Genomic DNA, 25,473 nt, shown 5'->3' on the forward strand with positions numbered 1-25,473 from the left:
TGGTAGGAGGAAGGATGAATGTCAGTTCACCCACAGAGAACACAAATGAAATTTAGTACCCTAAATGGATTTATAATCTTCTAGAAGAGGAAGATGACCTACAAATCCATATGGGTGAAGAAGGAGATGGTAAAATTCCAAACAAACTTGCAATTGTAGGACTCTGGTGCATCCAATGGCATCCAGTCAATCGTCCTTCAATGCAAGCTGTGGTTCAGATGCTGGAAGGAGGAGAAAACTTAAACACGCCTCCCAATCCTTTTGCCTCTACAGGTGGAGCACAAACAAATGCGAGTAGGCCTGCAAGAAATCTTATCATTCAATTAGAAGCGATTCCTAAGTTAGAGTAACATGTATACTTATATATGTCTATGTACTTATGTATGTAAAATTCATAATTCTATTGGTTCTGTTTTCTACTCAAAAGTGTAACCATTCTTCCTCAACAACACGTGCCTGCAATGTCTTGGGATAATTAGAAACGAAAAACAAACAACAATCACAATAAGGCTTGTGGTGCTGTTTGATTGTCTTCATGTTCGAGAACAATTTTGTGAATGAGGTGTTCCTATAACCCTAGCACTACAATGAGTGCTCCTATGAGCCTAACATAACCTTAGTGATAGGGATGCCATTATGGCCTTAAGCATGTACATAGTGCTCAGTGTGTTTCTGACTAAAGCATGTGCTCAGGCACTAGCCCAATACTAGGCATCCCATATGCCTCCAGCATATACTCATTGAATATTGTAGCGGATCAGATAAAGAAGGAATAGTTGTCCTAAAATCATGACAGAGAACGAACTGAGGCACGACATGATTTAAACTTGCATACTGCCTAATCGAGGTATGTAAGTTTCCTTCATCATGATCATGATCCTTGAAAGTTTCAAGGTTCCGAGCTTCCCATTTAAATAAGACCAGTTTTGTGAACTTTTTCTTACAGTATTTGATATTTTGTTGTTAGTTGTTACATGTTGAGAGAAATTGATGTAGAACAGCCTGTGGGTTTAGAGTAAACAGCCCGTAGGTTTAGAGTAAACATTGGAGCAATAGAGCAGGGAAGAATTAAGGGATCGAAGAGAAGAATTAGAGATCAAAGAGACGAAGGGAAAGGGAAGGAATCAGAGAGTTTAAAGTAAGGAAATTTATCATCCATCAAGTCTGCCTTAAAAGATTACAAACAGCTCTATTTATAAAGACAAAACCCCTTTTAGCCTAGGAAAAGGAAAAGTAAACTTTAAGAAATAAGAAAGCAAATTAACTAATAAGAGATCCTTTAACAAGAAGGAATCTTTAAGAAATAGGAAAGCAAATTAGCTAATAAGAAATCCTTTACCAAGAAGGAACCTTTAAGAGTTAGGAGAACTAATAATAGGAAAACTAATCCAAGTAGAATAAGGAAAACTAATAATATGCATTCTGCATCACTCTCCCCACCGAAAAAGAACTCGACATCGTGAGTAAACCAAGACTAAGGATGACGACGACGTTTGTAAGTATGGATGATGGGAGGACGGGATGCAGCCAATTCAAGATCATGAAGAGCATCCTGATAAGCGTGCAAAAGAGTGGGATCAAGCTGGCGAAATTCAACCACGTAATCCAAGTATCCTCGATGTGTCTTCCAACCCAACGAACGGATAACGGGTAGAACCTCCAATAAGCGAGGCCACAACTTTATGATCCAAGCGTCCTCAATCGATCTGCATAATGGCAAAACTAGTAGCGAGAATACGCGGCACCTTATGAGGAGGCGGAACCACGAGCGGCATCCATAGAAATAGGTGGAGAAAAGGTTCCCCGATAAGGAGTTAAATCAGAAACATTGAAAATGGGACTTATATGCATATCTGCAGGCAACTCAATCAAGTAAACGTTGGACCCAAGCTTCCTAATGATACGATAAGGACCCATCGAACGAGCATGAAGCTTCTTAAAAGATTGCTTAGGAAAACGCTCAGGACAAATACGCACCATAACAAAATCCCTTTCACGAAACTCCTGTTGGCGGCGATGAACATTGGTGCCCGGTTTATAAGTGTCATTGTGCATGGATATACGCCTACGGAAATCATCATGCGATTGCCTAATATGTTCGACAAGGCGTAGCGAATCGATGCGCAGCCACAACAAAAGCAACTAAATCAACAAGTGATCGGGAGAAAACCCATGAACAACCTCAAAAGGACTCTTACGGTACTTGATTAATCGAGTTGTTATAAGCAAACTCCACAGGCAACAAGAGATCCCAATTACAGGTTTATCCCCAACTAAACAGCGTGAGTAAATCACCAAGACTACGATTAACCACCTCAGTTTGACCATCTGTTTGGGGATGGAAAGTAGAAGAAAACTTCAAAGTAGTACCGAAGAGCTTCCACAAAGTCTTCCAAAAATAACTAACAAATTTGACGTCGCGATAAGAAACAATGGAGATGGGGAGGCCATGCAAACGGACTACTTCCTTAAAGAATAACTTGGCCACATAAGAAGCATCAGTATTTTTAGCACAAGCCAGAAGATGTGCCATTTTAGAGAAACGATCAACTACGACAAAGATAGAGTCATAGCCGCGATTAGTTTTAGGTAAGCGAAGCACGAAATCCATACTAAGATCCTTCCATGGGGCATGAGGTATCGGCAGAGGGGTATATAAACCTGTGTTACGTTTGCGAGCTTTAGCTAGCTAGCATGTACGGCATTGGGAAATGAGATGAGCAACATCACGTTTTAACGGCGGCCAATAGAAACGATCTTCCACCAAGGCAATAGTCTTGTCTTTGCCAAAATGTCCTGCGAGGCCGCCACCATGTAGTTCCCAAACAAGGAATTCACGAAGAGATGTACGGGGAATACATAACTGTGTTCCTCGAAATAAGAACCCATCCCTCGTAATAAAGTCCACATATTCGCGACGGTTACCATTGGAAACTTCATAAAAAATAATCCCAAAATCTGGACAAGACGAATACTCAGTCTTAATACAATCAAACCCGGTTACCTGAATCATTATGTGCAAAATAGTAGCCACGCGACTGAGGGCATTGGCTCGCTTATTGTCAATGCCTGGACTGTGTCGTAAAACAAATGTAAAGATTTGGAGATATTCGGACCATTTAACATGTCGACTGCTAATGGTGCGTTGAGAGTGCAGATATTTCAAAGGTTGATGATCTGAATACAACACAAATTTGTTCGGTAGTAGGTAATATTGCCAATACCGAACTGCTTGTACCCCAACATAAAACTCCTTATCATAAGTAGAATAACGCTGCTTTGCTTCATTAAGTTTCTCACTAAAATATGCTACGGGATGTCCTTCCTGGCTAAGCACACCACCAATCCCAACTCCGAGCGTCACATGCGACTTCAAAGACTTTAGTCAAACCGGGATGTTGAAGAACAGCGCTTGAGTCATCTTCGCTTCAAAATTGTAAAGGCCTTGGCCGCAGGTGTCCAAAGAAAAGCACATTGTTTCATACAATCAGTTATTAGTGCCATAATATCTTGAACCACTGAAATAAATCGTCGATAAAAAGAGGCGAGACCATGAAAACTGCGTGCCTCTGTTAGAGTCGTGGGTGTTGGCCAACTAGTAATAGCCTCCACCTAGGCAGGATCTGTGCTAACCCCATCCGCAGAAATATTGAACCCCAAGAATAAAACTTGCGGTTAAAGAAATGAACATTTTTTTAAGTTGGAAAACAATTTTTCCTTTCGTAAAGTAAGGAATATCGTCATAAGATGTTGGAGATGTTCCTCTTGAGAGCGGCTGTAGATAAGTATGTCATCAAAATAAACTACCAGAAATTTACCAATATAAGGTCGTAACACATGAGTCATCACCCTCATGAACGTGCTGGGTGCATTGGACATGCCAAAGGGCATAACAAGCCACTCATATAAGCCATCAGGGGTTTTAAACTCGGTTTTCCATTCATCTCCTTCCCGAATACGGATATGATGGTAGCCACTACGAAGATCTATCTTAGAAAACCATTGGGAACTAGCCAAATCATCCAACATATCCTCAAGTCGCGGTATGAGGAAACAATACTTAACTGTGATTTTATTTACGGCGCGACTATCCACACACATTCGCCAGGAGCCATCTTTTTGGGGTAAGGAGAAGCTGGAAAGCACAAGGACTTAAACTATGACGAATAAAGCCCTTAGCCAGCAACCCCTGAATTTGTCGATTCAACTCCGCTCGTTCAGGTGGATTCATACGATAATGAGGAAGATTAGGAATTTGCGAACCAGAAACAAGGTCAATGGCATGAATCTCTTCTTTGGAGGTAGGTCATCTGGTAAGTCATCAGGTATAACATCGAGAATTGGTGAGGAGTTGTTGTATGGGTTCGACAAGTGAAGTGGGGGTGCGATCGGATGCCGTTTAAGCAAGACAGCAAAGACCACGCGGTGTCTTGCGATTCATGAGCAAAGTCTACAGGTGATAAAATACTCAACCAATGCTCAGAAGCCTTCTCTTTAGGTGACAGTGTTGGTTAAACATCCTTAGTTGGTTTGATGGCCGGATTGGAAGGCTTTAGCAGCACATGTGCGACACTCATGGGTAAGAGATCACAATAAATTTGCTCGTGACAAGTACCCAATTGAAGAGAAACAAGACATCTTTCGATAACAGGTAACCTGGTTTTATCTACCCAGCCAACATGAAAAGGATGAGGATGTGGCTCGGCATGAAGTTGAAGGCGATCGACAGCAGTTTTAGAGATAACATTCAACGTACTTCCCCCATCAATAACTAGTTGGCATCTATTGGTACCGCAAGGGACATAGGTTTGAAAGATACTTGTGCGCTTCCATGAATCAGGAGGTGGAGATGTAGGTGCTGAATAAATACAACGCATAACACTGGGCCAGTGAAACGCCTCCTCCTCATAACAATTATCAAGTTCTGGATCATAAACAGGTTCAAGGGCCTCCACATATTTGTCCACACAAGAGTCCTCATTGAGGGAGCCAAGGGTTAAAGTTCTGTGGGGACAACGAGAGGCAATGTGGCCCTTAGCATGGCAACGATAGCATTCAATGTGAGAAGCCGTGGTTTGGGTGGTCCTTTTACATTACGGGTATCGTAGGAGCGGGTGGGCGAAACGCCATATTTAGAGCTAAGAGTACTCTTGTTTGGGTAGGAGTGGAAGAGTGCCCAAGATGCCACAGTATATTTACGTTGTGGGACGCAAAAAGTTTCAGCTTCCAATGCGTGGCAATATGCATCTTCCAAAGTATGCGGACAAAACCGCCGGACTTCACGTTTGATATTATCACAAAGACCATGGATAAAGCGAGACAGTGATGTCCGGTTCTTCACGAATCCCCGCACGTATCTTGTGTTCGACAAAACGAGCATAGAATTCAGTAACGGTCAAACTACCTTGTGAAAGGGTCCATAATTGGTCATACAATTGATGGCGATAAAAGGTGGGAAGATATTGTTCGCGAAGCTTTAATTTCATCTCGTCCCAGAGAGTCACAGGTGGCTGTCCAAATTGGTATAGTAGTTGTTCCACGGAATTCCAATATTGTCTAACGACTCTCTGTAGCGTCATCTTACCAATGCAAAGTTTGTGAGCATCCGTCAAGTCGTACCAGGCCAAGTAATCTTCCATGGCTTGAACCCAATCAAGAAACATTGTAGGATCCCCACGACCATCAAAAGTAGGAGCGGTAGGCTTGATGTGGCGGATGACATCGTTGTTAAAATGGCGATGAATGGCGTGATCATGTGGAACGGGTGGCAGGGTATGAGCCTGAGTAGTCACGAGAGGAGGGCTCGTTGTGTGTTGGGTATAATGGGGCGATGGTAGAGACCCAGAAGAAATGAGGGGGTCCAATTAAGCCTTGGGCGCATCAAGCGAGAGCCCAGTGGAGCCATGCAACATGTCGTATGGCACGGCTTTGAGTTTACGATCCACCGGTGGATTGGGCAGAAGGCCACTTTTTGGTGTTGGCGTAGATGAACTCGAGAGCACCGCGGAGGTAGAAGGTTCAGACGCGTCCATCCGAAAGTGAGTGATAAACAATCAAGCGGAGTCTTGAGTTTGGTGATGGCAAGGTCCGTGCACACGATGTGTGTGAGCTGTACTAACTCGTCTTTGAGGTCAGCGATGTATGTGAGCCTAGACCAACTCGTCTTTGAAGTCAACTCGAGTTTGAGAGTTGGGTGTCCATGCTGCGATATCGTCGAAACTGTCTAACGCATGAAATTATTCATAAGGTGGCCACGGTTTAGGGTGCCATGGTAGAGAGCAAACGCATAAGCGAAAGTGAGGAAGGCTCGATTACCAATTGATGTAGAACAGCCCGTAGGTTTAGAGTAAACACTGGAGCAATAGAGCAGGGAAGAATTAAGGGATCGAAGAGAAGAATTAGAGATCCAAAAGACAAAGGGAAAGGGAAGGAATCAGAGAGTTTAAAGTAAGGAAATTTATCATTCATCAAGTCTGCCTTAAAAGATTACAAACAGCTCTATTTATAAAGACAAAACCCCTTTTAACCTAGGAAAAGGAAAAGTAAACTTTAAGAAATAGGAAAGTAAATTAACTAATACGAGATCCTTTAACAAGAAGGAATCTTTAAGAAATAGGAAAGCAAATTAGCTAATAAGAAATCCTTTACCAAGAAGGAACCTTTAAGAGTTAGGAGAACTAATAATAGGAAAACTAATCCAAGTAGAATAAGGAAAACTAATAATATGCATTCTGCATCAGAAATAATGTCGGGAGGTAATGGGGTTGGAAGGATGAAACATCAGAAACTTTCTAAAAAGCAAGAAATCGATTTTAAGATGCGAGTTACACCAATTGATATGAGCAAATAAATAACCAACTAGAAAGGCAACCAGTGAATTTTCTTCCAAGTCTTAATATCACAGTTCTCTACCTTGCATGAAGGTGTGCCTCTTATCCTTTGCTTCAATATGTAAGTTCAATGGTTCAAGGGCTTCTGACCAAATTATGATCTCCAACTGGGTTCAACTAGCGAACTTGCAAAGTGGTACCATCACTATCGATCCAAGTTTTCTCATTGAATGACAAAGGGTTTCCCTGGTTACCCTTCCACACTGGGAGACTGGAGAAAACAAGACTAAAAATTACTGATTCAGAGAAAACACTGAAAGAAAAGGCAAGGAAAGATTAATTTGGTGATATACAATTATTATTTAAGGATTAAGGTGAGTATACATCGAGGCACAGACCTTGTGTCGCACATGGGAAAAACTCTGAGAAAGTACAACATCAAGGAACTGAAATGTCACAGTTAACAAAAGGAGGTCTTTATTTAACTGTAGTAACAAATAAAAAATTATAGAGAAAATGTCCAAACCCTTTATTCTAATATGGTCGTGTAGCCAAAACACAAACCCAAGTATCTGCTAAGTTTCCATTCTTTCTTCGTCTAATTGGCTACCAACATTAGCTGAACTAAACCATCTCTAAGACTGTTATAAATATAGTGCATAAGCAATGTAAGTTGGAATTTTACTAACTTTGGATATGCTATTAACAAAAAAATCTTACGCCAAATATTGGAAAACTAAGTTGACTGGCCACCAAAATTTCCGAACTTAAATAGCCACGAGATATCAACCAAAGTTATTCAACCTTTAAAATTTATTTGGCCTTACTTTCTACATTGTAATGACATTGATGAAGTCACTTATCAATGCAGAGTACCAGACTTCCAGAATTCCCTTTTAAAAGAAATAAAATAAAATAAAAAGAGCACAAATTCAATGTACATACATTGAAACTTTTGGTTACGTATGGAAATCTTTGAAATCACCAATAAACCTTTAAGTATCAAGAACTCCTAAGACACAATACCCAAACTATTTTATGACCGTTGCACACAGCCTTCAGTTATTTTCAAGTTATCACACCATCAGGCCGTGCACAGAAATGATGTTAAGATCATATACATTCCTGTAGAAAGGTGGCACTTGCAGTAAATCAATTGCTTTAGATGAAAACTAAATTCAAAGAGTTCCCTCCCCACGACAAATGGTGGACCGATTAGGTAGGACTTATATGAAAATAATTCATAGAATATATATACAGCACGCATGGACATTTACAGTGCATTTCCTTCACGTTGATGGTTGACAAGGTTTTAATTCACTCAACAAAATATTCTTGTTGTTGCTACATTATTACCCAGCCAACTGCTGCTTTCTCGAAAATATTCTTAGGTCATGTAAATTTCCAATTTAATCACACATATACATTAACATCCTTGTCCATTATCCTTCAAGCTCAGTAAAATAATCCTAATTTGTAAAAGAAATGGTGGTTCGCAGGTCCAAAATAAATATAAACTTGAACTCATGACTCAGAAAAAATATATGTATAAATTGTGCCCAAAAGATATACTCATAAATAAAGTTCGTCGAACACATCGACCACAATTATTCGTATGAAAGGAGGCCTTGCAAAGTTAGAGGACCTCGGATCACCATGGAATTCATCACCAACTTTACATATTTTATTCGTTTTACAAAATGGTTTTGAATTGACCCAACAAACAGGTGACATACACACACTATCAAATTTAGCTTTTTTCACAAGTCATACACGTACAATCTAATGACTCATGAAAAAGTACGATACTAAGTGCCACAGGAGTAAACTATAACAAAGATAAAATAGAGAAACAGTTAACTTCAGTTACCTTGTAATCACTAGACAAGGAGAAAACAAATCCCGTTGACTTTGTTTTCCATAATCCAACTCTTTGCCAGGACCACATCCACATTCGATGCCACCACCACACGCTTTGTCATTTCCGAAAAACACCTCTCCAGCATGCTATCCCAATCAACCTCTTACCTTAAAAAGATTGAAAGATAAGATTTCTGCCAATACCTGAATCACTCTTACGGTACATAATTATCATCATAATTCCTCTTAAAGCAACAGCAAGCAGAAGATGCTTCTACATTAACTAGATAAGTTAATTTAAATCTACAGATTCAGAAGCCAGTCTTTCTTTTAAAGAATAAAGTCCATGACTAAAATTACAAGTATTACTTGTATCATGTAATTAGATTTTTTTTTTCACCTTTCAGTCTAGTGCCCATAAGAGGACCATAATTTCCAAACTACCTTTAAAGCTTACCTAAATTCTGGAATTCTCCTCCAGGGAGCACTTAAGGAGTTCCCAAGAACATTGCTTGGGTCCCAAGGGGTTGATCATCCCACCTTCTCTTTGCACCCCATCTCAGATCTTCTTTATAGAATTCATGTATGCTCCTGATATAACCATTCTTAGTTTGTTAAGGAAGCAATCCTCGCAATCACTGGTAGAAGATGTAACAGGGGACACAAGAGCAATAAGAATAAAATTTTCCCCATTTCCAACATCGATTTCATATAACTCGTGGAAAACTTCTCTGAACTCCTGTATCAATGTTGTGTAAAATGATCTATTTGGAGGAATAACATTTATAGCAAGGATCCCGTTATCACAAAGAACTGATCTCGCAGCCAAAAGAACATTGTTCCTAACAAACTCAAATGGCGGAGCAATTATACCATCTCCAGCATCACTTGAATCTAAATCAACTAGCACTACATCAAATTTAGAATCAATGTCATTGCCATCGAGCACGGCACAATCATCCACTATCTCATGAGCACCAAAAGAACCCGAAGTTTGTCCATTACCTCGACCCGCAAGTTTCTCAATAACTTTTATTGCATCTCCAACGCAAACATTGATATGCTCACCGCCACCATCTTCCAGTCCAAAATACTTCCTAGCAACTCTTAAAACTTCCTTGTCCGCCTCCACACCCACAACCTGAAAACCCAGTTCGGCTTTTAAAAATCCAAGCAAAGCTCCACCCCCAACTCCTAAACACAAAGCTTTCGGCCTAAACCCACTTCGAATCCGACCCTCGATATAAGAAGCAATCAACTGAAGACTTGCCACCATAGGAACCAAATAAGGGTGCACTAAAATACTATTATCCAGCCTAAACTCTACTTCTCCGATTTCCACATAATCCAAACCAAAACCCATGTTGGGAACAATACGTACCTCCGTTTGAACCAAATTGGGCATTCTTTTAAACCTCAAACGCCTCCTGAACTCCCTCTTTGAAGCCTCACCACCTCTCTCAATCTCCACATCTTCCACCACCATTTCACCAACCAAAGACCCAACACACCTCTCCAAAACCACACCACAAATCACATTATCCTCATAACTCAAAATGGGTACCTCAGGAATGCCATGTTTGAAGCAAGACTTAGGAGATAAAGCAAGAAAAAGAGGTTTCAAACTCACCCCGAGTTCGCCATCACACGACGAGTCGTTTCTAGCTGGACGGTGGTAGATTGCCGGTGAATGGTGACCGTTGATGGGCTGGTTGCCGGTGAGGATTAGGCGGGCGATCCCGGGAGAGCTGAGCAGGAGCTGGAGGTGACCGGACTCGGTGGAGAAGATCCAGTCGGACTCCCGTTGTTTGGGGACGAGCATGGCGGCGACTCGGGGTGAGCCGGTGAGTTGAAAAGGTGTGTCGAGGACGGCGACGCGGAGGAGGGTGGTTGAGTTGGAGGGGTTGGGGAAAGTGAAGGTGATGAAACGAGATGGGGTTATGGTTTCGAATCTAGTCTTCTCTAGAGCCATTGAAGTTCCAGCTTTTTTGATTAAGAGGTGAGCAAAGTCGACAAATCGACCTGGGGATTTAAATAGAACAACCTTACTTTGGTACCAAATTCTATTTAAGAAATTGTTAAACTGCTGTTTTGCCTGCTCAACTACGTGATAATTGTCAATTTACTCCCCTTATTATTTTTTCCGTAAATTAAGAATTTAAATTATATGAAAACAAGTAATTTAGGACCGGTAGTCAATTTTTTTAAAAGGTTATGTTAAGGAGACTAACTTTAAATATCAACTTATGATAATCTCTCTAATAGAGTTTCACAAATACAATTCACACGCCTATTGTAAATTGAGTTTCTAGATTCAAAGTTAGTCTCTTAGCAATTTCCCTTTTTTAAATGTACATACATTTTTTTGTCACCTCACACATTCTCACAAAAACAAATAAAAACATGAATATGAAATTAGAAAATAATTAATAAACTAAAATGGAAAACAAAAAATTAGAAAAAGAAAAAGAAAATACCTCATCTCCTCCAACCACCTTCATCTCCCATCCTGATTTAATGCAAAAACATTTGGCTAGGGAATTTATTTATTTTTTTGGTTAAAATGTGTAACTCCATTAAACTGGGAAAAAACCCAAAGAATTAGAGAGCCCAAATCGCAAGGGAAGGGGAGATAACATTGGTGTGAACTAAACACTGGAAAGATAAAGTTATTTTATTGTATAGTTTTTACCAGAATTTGTATGCTATTAATTTTCATAACTTATAAGGCATGTTTATGTATCAATAATGGGTATGAAAAGAAAGGGAATGATTTCCATTCTAGACTACTTCTGCATTTACTTGCAATCATGAATGAAAAAATGTGTGGGCCCTACCTCAAAATCCGTAATCACATCCCCTCAAAATCAAGACTCGAATCAACTAGGAGGAGTAGTTGATCCGATTCCTTTTCCCTACTACCTTCCAAAAATACCCTTACCCTGTAGGTTTAGGGTCAGTATTGAAATGGACCCCAAGGTTTCAATTTCATCAAATTTCATACCTGACATTTCAAAATCTTACCAATTTACATCGGCCGTTACATTAACCGTCAAGTCAGACGTTAAATGATGACGTGGTAGTCGTGGGACCCACCACATAACATAACAAGTCAGTCGAAATAGTCCAAACGAAGGGCTTTTTTTAAAAAAAAAATTAAGGAGATATCGCAGCCATAGCTAGGCACACCTTCCAAGGCTATCGTTTCAATATCCAAGGCTTGGACAATGAAATCGAACAAAACAAAGGAAAAAATAGGTTGTTTCTGAGTTTTCGAGAGAGATTGAGAGAGGGTTTCTTCGAAATCTTGAAATAATCTTCATCCAGTGCAAAAATCAAACTGCAAACGGAGGTTTTGGAAATATCCGAAGAATATGAGTTGGGCACTTCGTCCCAAAGGATATGGACAACCTTTTTATGATACTTATGGGTTACTGTGCTAAGATTCTTGGTAGTTTGTGTTTTTAGTGAAACTTGCAAACAGAGAGTCTTAAGTAATTGTGTATTGCATGTTGGAAACAAGGGTTTTATAATGGATGTTGATTGTGAGTTTTGAGTTAGGTGTTTCTTACTATTACTGTGTTGATTTGATTGGTAGATGGAATGGTAGGTGGTATGTGAAAGTAAACTTTGACTTTTGTATGTGGTCCTACAATGACAGTAATGCTTTCCTTTTGTGTATGTGTGTATTGGCATGGAAAGTTTGGCTTTTGTGTCTTTTTGTTTGGTAAAACGATTTATATCTTATATATTTGGAAAATGATTTGTGTCTTTTTGTATTTGTAAACAGTCGTGAATGTATTGTTTGGTAAAATTTATGTGTGGCTTTTGACATGTAGGGGATGAGGATGAATTTTCTATTGAAATGTACCACAATGGTGAACTAAGAGGTAACTATTATGTGAATGGGTCTGTTGATTGGTTTGATTATTGTGATAAGAATACAATGTCAATAACTGAGATAGATGACATGGTAAAGGAGTTAGGGTACAAAGATATCATTAACTACTGGTACAGTATTCCAGGTGGTTATTTTGATGGTGGCCTAGTTAAGCTGAGTGAGGATGCATATGTCTTAGACATGCTAATATTTGTGCCAGACACTAGGTTGATAAATATATTCTTAGAACATGTGTTGGCATGCAGTCAAGAGCAATTTTGCAGTCAAGTGGCTTCAAACATATTTATAAATTTTGATGATGATTTTGGGACCAACACAGGGTAGTGATTGAAGAGCTTGTTGACAATTATGGTGTCATTGTTCCAATTGGTGGGGGAGTATCCCAAGTGAGAGAGGTAAAAAAACAAGTGTTGTAATAGAAGAGTTGAATCAAGAAGGGTTTAATGAACAAGCAAGTGGACAAGGCAAAGAGTTGAATGAAGAAGGGTTGACTGATCAAGCTTCTAAACAAGGCAAAGAAAATGCTACTTTCAATACCACTATGAATAATGAGGGTTATTCTGACAAAGGAAAGGCAAACATAAAGTGACAGATGACATGTCACATAGGGTCAAGCGTGCTTTTGGTAGAAAAAGATGGAAGGGTTTGAGGAGGAAAAATAATGTTCAACTGAAAGGCAAAAAAACTGTGGAAGGAACTGTTAAAGGCATTAGGACCGAGTCCAAAAGTGACTCTATGAAGTTGAGAAGTGGAAGAAGATATGCAAATGCTATAGATTTTGAAGATTTTGATGATGATTCTGCTGATAGTGAGGACTCAGATTATGTGAATGCCAAGAACTTTGGTGAAGATGAAGATGATGTTTTTTTAAAAAAAAAAATTGGGTGGATGACCAAATTGAATGGACAAGGGTTAAAGAAACTGGGAACGAGGCTGCTCCTGATTGGCCTACAAATGTTGAATTGGATTCTGAATATTCTGAGTGCAAGGATTATGCCAAGTGTAATTCTGACCATGAAGGTGATAAGAATTGGCTAAAGTTCAATGCTACAACTGACATGGCAGATCCAAAGTTTGAGATTGGCATGTTGTTTACTAATTGTAAGGTCTTTAGGGCAGCTGTCAAAGAACACTCCATCTTGCAGAAAAGGAATGTTGTCTTTATTAGGAATAAAGCTTTGAAGTTGAAGGTAGTTTGTGGGGACCCAGATTGTGAGTGGATGATATATGATTCAAAAATGCAACATGAGAACACATTGTAAGTGAAGACATATGTAGGTGAGCACACATATACACAGTTATGGGAGAACCTTACTGTCAAGTCAACTTGGATAAGCAAGAAATATGTTGAGACATTGAAGACCAATCCTCATTGGCCAGTCAGCTATTTCAAGAAGACAGTTGAGAAGGATTATAATACATGGATGTCAAGACAACAAGTGTATAGGGCAAAAGATAAGGCAATAAAGCTGATTGAGGGCACTTTCAATGAACAATATTCAAGAATTTGGGATTATTGTGAAGAATTAAGGAGCACTAATCCAAGAACCATAACAATGGTTAAGTGTGATTTCCAAGAACAGTTAGGGCAACCAGAGTTTCAAAGGTTATATGTTTATTTAGGAGCTGCTAAAGAAGGCTTCAAAGCTGAATGCATGCCCATTATAGGTTTAGATGGGTGCTTTTTGAAGAGTGTTTAGGCAAGGCAACTGTTAATTGCAATGGGTATAGACGCCAACAATGAAACCTGGGTGATTGCATATGCAGTTGTGGAATTAGAGTGCCAGGATTCTTGGATTTGGTTTATGGAGCTATTGGTTAAGGATTGTGAGATCGTTAATCAATTTGGCTTCACCTTTATATTTGACAAACAAAAAGATTTACTGCCTGCTTTTGAACAAGTGGTCCCTAATTATGACCACAACTTCTGTGTAAAACACCATTTTACCAACTACTCCATGAAGTTTAAAGCAAAAGGCTTTATAGACAAGTTTTGGGAAGCATCATATGCAACCACTATCCCCCACTTTACAAGGGGCATTGAAGAACTTAAAATATTGTCCAAGGATGCATATGAATAGCTCACCACTCTACATAAACCACTAGATAAACCCTTACGAGGAACTCACAGCACACCACCCATGCCAAGTCTCCTGATCAAACTTCCCATTTGGACAACAATCATTAGAGTCTCAGCAAGAACAGTAATATATGGCTTCATCTCCTGAAAAAGATTCTTGAGATTACGGAACTTACGAAGGTTGTCAAACCCCATATACTTTCCATCTTAACATGAACATGACGGTGGTAGAGGGGCTTCTCCAACTACCAATATATAAAAAACAGATGTCGAATCGACAAGGCCCATCCCAAAATTTCTGGAACTGAGACGAGAACCTCGCCTAATTACGACATCAACCCGATGTCGGGCCCACTTACTAAAGATCGAGACTTTCTACCAAAAATTTGGCGAGTTTCCTGTAAATTGAACATTTCCAAATTTCAACCTGTTCAAAATTCTGATTAATTACAACTAAGCAGCATGCTTTACAAGCAATGAAATAATTTACAAACAAGGCCTCCGGGCCTCACAAAATTAAACCCTCGTGAGCGATACTGAGCATATCTACGAATTCAAAATACAACCAAGTACCGTTTAAGCTGAAAGGAAAAGGTACCAAGAGTCTCTACGAAGACTCGAATTCCAAGATGCACCGGTCCGCTCAATCGCAAAGCTCGATCGCTCAGCGCAAAACAGAAAGTTGTGAGTGGACAAAAATCAAGTTCAGTTCAAGTGAAAACAAAGTAGTATAACCCCCACCTTTATTAAAACATGCAATGAAACCATAAGCATAATAAAACCATCATAAACAGTATATAAACATATACTAACACATATATACCGGATCTCAAATCCGTAATCTGTGAATAATACTTCACGAAGCCCACCACTCAACTTAAGAGTTCCGAGAGGTTAGACCCTCATAAACGTTCTCAAAGGTACGACCGTGAGGAAGTATCCTTACCGAGAAATAGAACAAAAGAACATTCATATATATATATATATATATATATACATACTAATTATGTGATGTAACAGAATAATAATAATAATACTAATAATAATAGTACATAGATATAACCAATATTTAATTGTACCGGGGAAACAATCCAACCGGGGGACTGTTTGACTAGTCCACATGGCAGAGCCATTCCTCAATTCACCATGTGTCTATGGAACGAGCCGTCCAACTGGGGGACTAACTCTCAGCCAGCACGTAGCCGACACAGTCAAAGCTTGTACGCTGAAATACCGTCCTACGCGCAGACTACCCCAAATCCAGGGTCCACAGCAACATCCCCTCAAGGATGTTTTGAGTTCTCATAATTTCAAAAGTATTCAATATCCGTAACCAAAATCAGATCAGGGGAGGTACATGAATTAGTGCTTAACGCACTCCAATTAACAGATCAAATATTACCTTTCCATAGCTCATATTAACCACCACGTACCCCATGCATAGACGCATGAAAATATAGCTTCGCAAAAGTCAAATATCATAATAAGTTTTATGAAAACCTCGAATTTCCATTCGAGCATATATAAATTCTTGATAAACATAATAAAACTATATGCCATAGTTCCATGAATGAAATCATACTGAGTTTCAAAGGAAAAGTCCACTCACAAGTAGTCCCACACAACTTGACCCTTAGAAGGTCCCGCTGTTGCGTATCTTGGGTGAGATGCACGATTCAAAATACGAAAATACGATGAGCGTCAAGCGCTTCAAAACAGAACTTTAAAATAAAACCCTAGCTTCCCGGGAGTTCCCATAGGTTTTACGAGGTCTAGGATACACGTCTTGTACGTTTGGTCCGAAACGGACGGTTAGATCGCTCACGATCGCACGATTGGACGATTACTGAAACCCTCACCCTAGGGTTGGCATTTCCGGAGTATCCGGGACTCCGTTTTACGATCCGTCGAATCCTACACAATCCTAAGGGTATCTAGAGGAACATACTTCAGTTTGAAAACGATCCAACGGTCGGAACATATCGAACCCGAATAACGCACAATATGCGATAATTTGTTCGGTAGTCAAACGATCTCGGAATCGAGATCCGCGAAATCCTACGCGCTCGTGACAACCTAAGGATCACACTGGAATGATTTACAGCTCCATCACACTTGTCCACGCGCCACCACACGCGCCTGCAGCAAGCGGGTGTGCAGAGAAATTCCGGCGACGGAAAATCTCCAAATCACAAGTCACCCTCCCGGCTACAGGTCCTACTCAACTAGGGAAGCATTTCATTCAACTACGGGAAAGGTCAATTCTGCTGGGAATTGGCTGGAATTTCAATTGAAAACCGGCCAAACCTAGGTTTCGAAATTCACTTCCCGAACTTAAAATCGATCCAATCCTACTCAAAGGCCAGTTAGAACAGATAAAAAGAGGAAGAAACCTCACCTCAATCACCGGAAAAGGACGGTTGGAGTGGCGGCGCAACGATCGGAGAAATCCCGATTCGAACCGGCGCAACCGCCGTCGATTTTTGAGTTTTCCTACCGGTGGAAAACCGAGGTCTTGACCGATGTCGAGACGGCTAACGGAACCGGTGGGGTGGCGAATGTGGTGGTGGCGTGGATATTTCGCTCGGGTGAAAGTGGCGAGAGAGAGTTCGCGAGAAAGAGAGAACGCACGGGAGAGAGAGAGAGAGAAAGAATGAACGAAAATGAAGAATATGATTTTTACAAATACCCTTTTCGAATTATTTACGATTTTGCCACCGAAAGAAATTTCATCGCCAAAACCTCGTTATAACTCCGATTCAAGCCGACCGCCTGTCCACATCTCAGAACCACCTACGCAACCAAACCAGTTGTGGTCCCAAAATCCTTCCGGACAAGAAAATGACCGAAATACCCTACCCGAAGGGTAGTTTCGTAATTTCACAGTTAATTTAGTTTTACCCTTTGCATTGGAAATTAAATAGAGTCGGGTGTTACAGAATCGCCAAAGACGACCCACTGACGCGATGGCAGAAAAAGACCCATCAAGGTTACCACATCAAGGACAACCAACATGAAGAGTTGTCATACAGAGGAGAAACCTACCCAGAATATCAAAAAAGGGAAGAAAGAGAGAGACATCAATAACCCAAATCAACATACCAAGTGCGGCCAAAAAGGCGGAGAGGGAGCAGTGAAAAACAACAATAGTGAGGACGGTAGGGCAACAAAACCCTAATCATGACCCCATATCGTTGGAGCAAACGAGCAACATCGCGAAGCCAAAAGGAAAAAGACGATACTCGAGGAAACCAATGCCCAATGAGATAGAAATGACACCAGCACCCTGGAATCAAAACAATGAGAGAATACATCGGCTCAACGTGGAAGGAAACCTAACCCTAATCTTTTCACTCAGCTTTCCTCGCTAGCGAGAGAGTGACCCCCTTGACTTCTCCTGCAAGTCGATGACTAGCTAGGCAAGTATGATGCTTATTGATTCGATTAGTTATATGTTGTTGTCATAACTTATAAAATTGCGGGACATATATGTTAGAATTCATAACTTATTGAATTTTTTTTTTCTAAAATAAAATCTCTAGAAACATAAAATACTGTTTAAGAATACAAAACATACAACAACTACTTAATTAAATAGTTTTTCCTATTATTGTACAAAAACACTATTGATAACAACAAACTTTCTAACCTAGCATGTAAACCATATTGGACTTTATTAGTGTTGTACAATTAGTACGTTCCACCATAAAAAAAATTATGAATTGCACATGGTATTGTAACTTAACCAAGTTGAAGAAACTCATGTCTTTAATATTGAGATGAATTAAATTGGTTATGCATTTATGAGGTACTAAGGGGTTTTCATATTCCATATAAACTCGGACACTTAAAACACTTAATAAATCGGGTCAATGGAGCACACCCGTGTTTGCCAACGACTCTCTGATGCCTAAGCCAATAAAAGGGGTCTCGGAAGATGCAGCAAAAACTGAATAGATTGAGTTTTCTCTCATGGGGAGAGCCGAGTGGCCAAAGCCATGTGGGGAGAGAGATAGAGAGTGGCGTGAGGGAGAGAGAGAGTTCTTTAAGGTTTCAGAATTACCTCAAGTGTGACGAGATGCCATCTATTTATAACCCCCTTGCTTGGCTAGGGTTTGAAGAATAATCTCTATTTAATTAGGATTATTCTAACCCAAAAATAGGTGATAGGATATCCTTCTGTCTTAAATTAATGATAATTACCAAATTAAATGAGATTTAATTAGCACAATTAATTGACCTAAGAAATATTACTTTTTCTACGTGTCTCATTTTTAATGGTTGCCGAAAATATGTGTTCCTACACAATGGATTAAGATTAATCTAATAGGAACTTTGGATAGAACTGCTATTAATGAAGATTTGTGAACCATGTGACAAAAGAACCATGAACTCTTAATAAAATTATAACATTATAATGAATTATAGTATGGTTATAAATTTGCTATTATAATGAATAAGGATAAGTCGTCTTCTTGAATCTTAAAATATTCCTTTCCTATTTTCCAATTAAGTCGATTAGAAATCAATAAAAGAAAAAGTAAGTGGACCTAACCCATTGCATCATAATTATATCCACTATTCAGATATTAAAATTCGATAGAGATGAAATTTGATTTTTTTTTCTTTAGACTACGTGGGAATCTGTCGATATACTCGATTAAATCCTCTTGGTCCTAGATGTTCTATAGGAAAGGAATACATTAGGAATGAATAAATTACTATTCCCCTCCTTTATAGAGAAACATTTATTACAAGTCATACCGTTTTAAATATCTTTCTCTGATTCCAATTCCAAAACACAAGATCAATTTTTATTTTATTTATTTTATTAGTTACATCTTATCTATCTTTTTATATATCTAGCAAATAACTATTTCATGTACTAAATATTTCCATCCATATTGATACATACGATATTTTTGTTCCGACAACACAATGTGACGGAGAATGGATGTGAGAAGGATATTTCATTTCTAGTCTCCTATTATTTATTTTATTTAATTAAATAAAATATATTAATAAAATAATAGAAATTTTTTAAAATAAAAGAGTAAAATATAAAGTAATAAAATAAATGGTATTAGAAGAATACATAAAAATATTTATCAATCTTCCCCCCTTCAACGGGATTTGTTGTCTGCTCCATGTCTCCTCTCTAATTTGCTGACACGTGTCAACTAACATATAGGGAGTTAACTCTATTAACTTTTTTATTTGACAATTTAAAAATTAGAAAAATTAAAAATTGCCTAAATATCCTAGCGAGCCAGCGAGCGTCGTCTTCGCGAGAGTCTTCTCCTCTTCTCCAATTGCAGCATCAATTCCTTCCTTGCAAAACCTAGCCATACCCTGTTGAAATTATTAGTTGTTAGTATTTGCTTCAGTTAGTTGCTTAGTGGTTTGCAAAATCCCTATTCTTTAGGGATAAGTTGTTTGCTTGTTTTATCTTTAGTCTCCTACCATGTTAATAAGTTTGTAAAACGTGGGCTGCAATTTTATCTATTTATGTGATTTCGTAAGGCTACATAGCCAACCAAGTTGTTTAGTTGAATAAGACGATATTCTCCAAGTTTGTTTATGTTTCCTAAACATACACAAAGAGTTTCTAACAATTGGTTTCAGAGCTCTTTCACAGGGGCCTGATTGGTTTTCAGAGCAGCAGTCTTCTATGTTCTTTATGACAAGATTATGGCGATTAAAAGTGGATCTGTGCAACCAGCGATTCCGAAATTTGATGGGCATTTTGACTATTGGTGTATTCTCATGGACAATTTCTTGCGTTCGAAAGAATATTGGAGTCTGGTGGAAGACGGAATTCATGCAGAAGTAGAAGGAGTTCAATTGACTGAAGCACAGAAAAAGGTCATTGATGACGCAAAGTTGAAGGATATGAAGATGAAGAATTATCTCTTCCAGGCAATTGATCTATCGATTTTGGAGACAATCTTGAACAAGGATACAGCCAAAAGTATTTGGGATTCCTTGAAATAGAAATTGAAATTACCTGTAGGATGATTAAAAAGCTTAGAAAGGGATGAATAGGCCAATTTAATATTATAATCAATAAACAAAAAATAAACTTTGGTAGCAGGATTGATATGGCTTATCAATCCTAAAACGTGCTGAACATAAAATAAAGGAACACGCAGAGAATTATTTTACGTGGTAAAACCCCGCCTCTCAGGAAAATCCACGACACTCCTCAGTCCAACACAAATCCACTATAGAATGATGATTACAAGAAGTACTCACACATTTATCCCAGACACATTCTACATAATGTTTACCGACTTCTTCGTAACTCAACTTCTGTCACGGGTTGATTTTCAACACTCCTTATGTTGAACGCAATATTGGTCATGATTGCTTCAAGCTCGCAGGAGGAAAACTGCCACAACAATCTTGGTGCCCTCAACTGTATGAGTCACTAACATGCATATGAATGCAATATAAATAATTAAAAGATTTGATAAATCACCAAGTAAAAACAAGAACACTTGATGACCTGTCTCGAAGATATGCACAACAGTTTTTTCGTAAGAACTCTATATGCTCAACACAAATGTTAAAAGCCGTACCTCTCAAAAGAGAGGCACTCTACTTTTATTCAAAACTGCCTCTCCCTAGTCAGACGGAAGTACAAGAGTCCAAAATAATTATGACTATCAAATTGAACTCAATATGGACTCTAGTGAAAAAAAGTCAAAACATGAGACCAATATACTATCCAATTACAAACATTAGTTTTGATTCACTTTAGATGCTATGTGATGACACCAACTAATGCAAGATGTGAGGAAACCTAATGACTTCCACTACAGCCAATCTTTTAAGGGAGAAACAATATCTACCTAAACAAATTAATTAGACCAATCAAGTAGGAGATGATTTCAACGTGCAATCATAATAGGAAAAGATAATATTTTAACTTAAATCAAAATAGAGTCCAACTAGGAGAGTAATCTCAAGAGATAAAATCTAATCCTATTAAAAATATGACTACATAAAAGTGCTTGAGTGAAAATAACTCAAACTAGGAATCCTATAATGAATGCACGATTATGTCATGATTTACCTAAAATCAAGTTCCTCATATCGATCAAGTCATACTTCGAAAATCTAGGATTGAATGTGTTGCGCCAAAACTTCTAGTAAAAGATATTCATACACTAATTCCCAACCTATGCTAGAGTCTAGGAAATGTCAATACAATTTTCATACTAACAAAAATATCAAGGGACAACACGAGTGCAGAGGGCACAATGACAAGCCTTCCAAAAGGAGTTTGAGATGCTGAACATGAAGATAGGAGAGTCTGTGAACGAGTATTTTGCTTGTACTCTTTCAGTGGTCAACAAGCTGAGGGTTAATAAGGGAAAGATGGATGATGTTGCAATCATTGAGAAGATTTTGAGATCCATGATAGCCAAGTACGATTACGTGGTGTGCTCTATTGAGGAGTCAAACGATTTGGATGCTCTTACCATTGGTGAGTTACAAAGTAGCCTTCTAGTACATGAGCAATGTCTGAAAGCTTATGTTGTGGAAGAACACGCTTTGAAAGTCACTTTTGGAGAGTCATTTGGAGAAAGAGGATGAGGTCGTGGTGGTTTTTAAGGACGAGGAAGAGGAAGAGGCATGCGTAACTTTGACAAATCCATCATCAAATGCTATAACTGCCATCAACTTGGACATTTTCAATATGAATGTCCAAAGAAGGAGACAGAAGCAAAAGCAAACTATGCATAACGTAATCAAGAAATATTGTTAATAGCATACGTGGGAGAAAAGGAAGCAATCAAAGAAGAACTGTGGTTTCTAGACTCTGGATACAACAATCACATGTGTGGGAAGATGGAATTTTTCTCAGATTTTGATGGAGATTTCAGAGAGAATGAAATTGGGAGATAATTCAAGCATGGATGTGATGGGTAAAGGTAATATGTATATGCTGGTGAATGGTTTTGTACAGATTATTACAAGCGTATTTTATGTTCTTGGATTGCAAAATAGTTTGATAAGCATTGGTCAGCTAGCTGAGAAGGGACTTAAAATTCTCATACAAAGAGGATCATGCAAAATTTATCATCTTGAGAGGGGTTAATGTGCTCAAATCGAATGTTCAAACTGTTTGCTCATACACAACCAAAGGAGGAAGCTTGTTTTCATTCTTTCATGGAAGATCCAGCCCAACTTTGGCACTGCAGATCATCTAAGCTTTAGTGGTCCGAAAATTCTTCAACAAAAGGAGATGGTGAGAGGACTGCCTTGTCTTAATACCTCGTCGAAGGTATGTGAGGATTGCTTGGTGGGAAAGCAACAAAGAGATCCATTTCCTAGAGAAAGCACATGGAGAGCTTCTCAAATTCTTGAGCTGGTGCATGATGATACATGTGGACTAATTAGCTCTATGTCCAACAACAGCAGAAGGTACATGATAAGTTTTATTGATGACTATAGTAAAAAAATTTGGGTTTATTTTTTGGCTGAAAAGCCTAAAGCATTTCTTACCTTCAAGAAATATAAGAGTCGTGTTGAAAAGGAGTCGGGTTCGACTATAAAATGTCTTCGTATTGAGTTTATGTCACTTGAATTCACTAATTTTTGTAGTGAGAATGGTATTCGAAGACAATTAATAGCCATATACACTCCTCAATAAAACTGAGTTGTGGAAAGAAAGAATCGAACTAACATGAATATGGTTTGAAGTATGCTTTCAGGAAAGAAGATTCCCAAAAAAATTTGGCCTAAACCTGTGAATTGGACAATTCATGACCTCAACAGGAGCCCAACTCTTGCAGTGAAGAACAAAACTCTAGAAGAAGCTTGGAGTGGATTCAAACTAGTAGTGGATCATTTTAGGGTGTTTGGGTGTGTATCTCATGTTCATGTTTCTAATTGCAGGAGGACAAAGCTTAATGACAAGAGTGTAAGTGTGTTTTACTTGGAGTAAGTGAAGAGTCAAAGGCATATAGGTTGTATAATCCCATTTCTCATAAGATTATAATAAGCAAGGATGTGGTGTTCGAAGAAGACAACAGCTGGGACTGGGATAAAAGTCACGAGGAAGTCATTTTGGCTGATTTGGATTGGACTGACAATAACAAAGAACGGGATGCAAATGCTCGAAATAGAGATGATCCTGAAACTGAAGGCTTCAATGGGACAGATGAAGGCAATATGTCTAACTCAGGTGACTCAGGTGAAGTTCCTTCACTTAGATCTCATGAGCAAAGGCAGAAAAAGCAACTGAGCTAGATGGAGGATTATGTAAGTGGAGAAGGATTATCAGAGGAAGAAGACATGGCATATTTGGCCATGTTTGCAGCTTATAGGATTTTTAGTACCTCTGCAAACAGGGTTAAAATCACGTAAAATACTTGCAAGAATACAAGACTATTGTAGTATAGATGCTCATGCAAGGTCGTTTTCCTCAAGGACTATTTAGTAATTTATGTGAAAACAATTTCTAATTAACTAACTAAAATTAAAAGTAGAGAAAGATGAATATGAAGTTGGTTGATTCTAAAAACAAATACGATTAAAAGAAGAAGTTTTGAATATCAATTTATAAAAGCACTAGGGTTCCACCATCACCTAGCAATCCTATGAATTTTTACCAATTACTTATGATTTGCACATGCTACTTTGAAGGTTAGGTTTTCCTAATTTAAATTCTACTTGGAACCTCCAACATAGAATGTATATCTAACATGCAACCCGTCCGGACGTTCGGATCAAATCTGAACATGAAAGACTCATTAAGTTTTGTTAAAACCCTTTGAAAAACCATGCAACCCTTAAGACGTGCTGTTCATCTTAAGTGAAATTACAATTATTAATCACAAGAAGCTAGCATCAATTTCAGGGAACCTTCCGACCAAAATTGCATCTAATTACTTTTCTAAAGATCCTAATGGTGATCAGGCATTAAGACAATCAGATAGTTTAAAACAGTGATTAACAATTCAAACCATGCGTGCACTCAATCATAAGCAATTAAATAAAAATCACATATTCATGCTAAGGCTCAAGGCTTCACCCTAGCAAAAGAGATTTAGTTACGCATACTCATAATTGAAATCCAAGACAATATCATTAAGAAGAATAAGAATAAAAACACCTGAAAGTCGAGAAAATCTGAAACCCTAGCAATTGCTCCAAAAGCCAAAAAGAAGTTAAAAGGGAGTCCCTAAATTGCTGTGAAAAGGAGCTTAAATACCTCCTAAAATCTAGCTACCCAATCCCCAAAGGAAACTAAGTTAAAATAAAATAAGACTAGGAAATAAAGTCCAAATTGGATTAGGAGAATCTGCCCACAATCTGCCCAGCCACGTTTTGGTCTCAAATCTCCTCCAAATCTGGCCCAAGATAGCTCGTTTTAAAGATAAAAATATTCCAAACACTTCTCCAGAAGGCCACGAACCCATCTGAGGTCATCTTGGGCTCCAAAAATGCAATACAAGCCCTAAACGTCACTATTCCAGCACTGCACATCGCTCCTTCATTTTATTGCCAGAAAATAATCGCTTGGTGGAAAAGTCTGATATTTTGATAAAATCAAGTTGAGCAACTCACATACGTCCTCCAACTGGAATTACTCCAAAAATCGTCTATTTGATTATGTTTTGCTCCAGAGGAAGTCGACAGTCCTATATTGGAAATACAATTCAAAGTATCAAAATTCTTCCAAAATATTAACCAAAATATACTAAGAATAGGGTTAAATATATAACATAAAATCGACTCATCAGCAGCCAATGATATCCAGTTCTATTCGAAGAGACAGTAAAAGATGC

The 25,473-nt window shown here is 38.6% G+C and overlaps 1 protein-coding gene and 2 pseudogenes across 8 annotated transcripts in view; 1 reads left to right on the top strand and 2 right to left on the bottom strand.

Annotated features, from left to right (window-relative positions):
* LOC103331243 (S-adenosyl-L-methionine-dependent methyltransferases superfamily protein) overlaps nt 1–10,751 on the bottom strand; it is a 21,209-nt gene extending 10,458 nt beyond the window's left edge. For 2 of the 8 annotated variants that reach the window (XM_089052145.1, XM_089052147.1), the window contains exons 1-3: nt 9,148–10,750; nt 8,701–8,858; nt 6,913–7,101 (exon numbers count right to left, since the gene is read on the bottom strand). In XM_089052145.1, coding sequence (XP_088908271.1) covers nt 9,250–10,662 — 1,413 coding nt within the window. In that variant the 5' untranslated portion in view covers nt 10,663–10,750 and the 3' untranslated portion in view covers nt 6,913–7,101; nt 8,701–8,858; nt 9,148–9,249. Of the gene's footprint in view, nt 1–46; nt 301–6,707; nt 7,144–7,228; nt 8,859–9,147 lie in introns of those variants that run through there. The other 6 variants (XM_089052146.1, XM_089052148.1, XM_008233862.3 and 3 more) reach the window with 6 other exon arrangements.
* On the bottom strand, nt 2,690–5,927 carry LOC148916988 (uncharacterized; annotated as a pseudogene).
* Nucleotides 10,752–13,188: 2,437 nt separating the features above from the next.
* Nucleotides 13,189–14,819, top strand: LOC148916989 (uncharacterized; annotated as a pseudogene).
* Nucleotides 14,820–25,473: the final 10,654 nt, after the last annotated feature.

Source organism: Prunus mume, linkage group LG5, assembly GCF_029339155.1.
Source record: "Prunus mume cultivar Tortuosa linkage group LG5, ASM2933915v1, whole genome shotgun sequence".
Taxonomy (NCBI): domain Eukaryota; kingdom Viridiplantae; phylum Streptophyta; class Magnoliopsida; order Rosales; family Rosaceae; genus Prunus; species Prunus mume.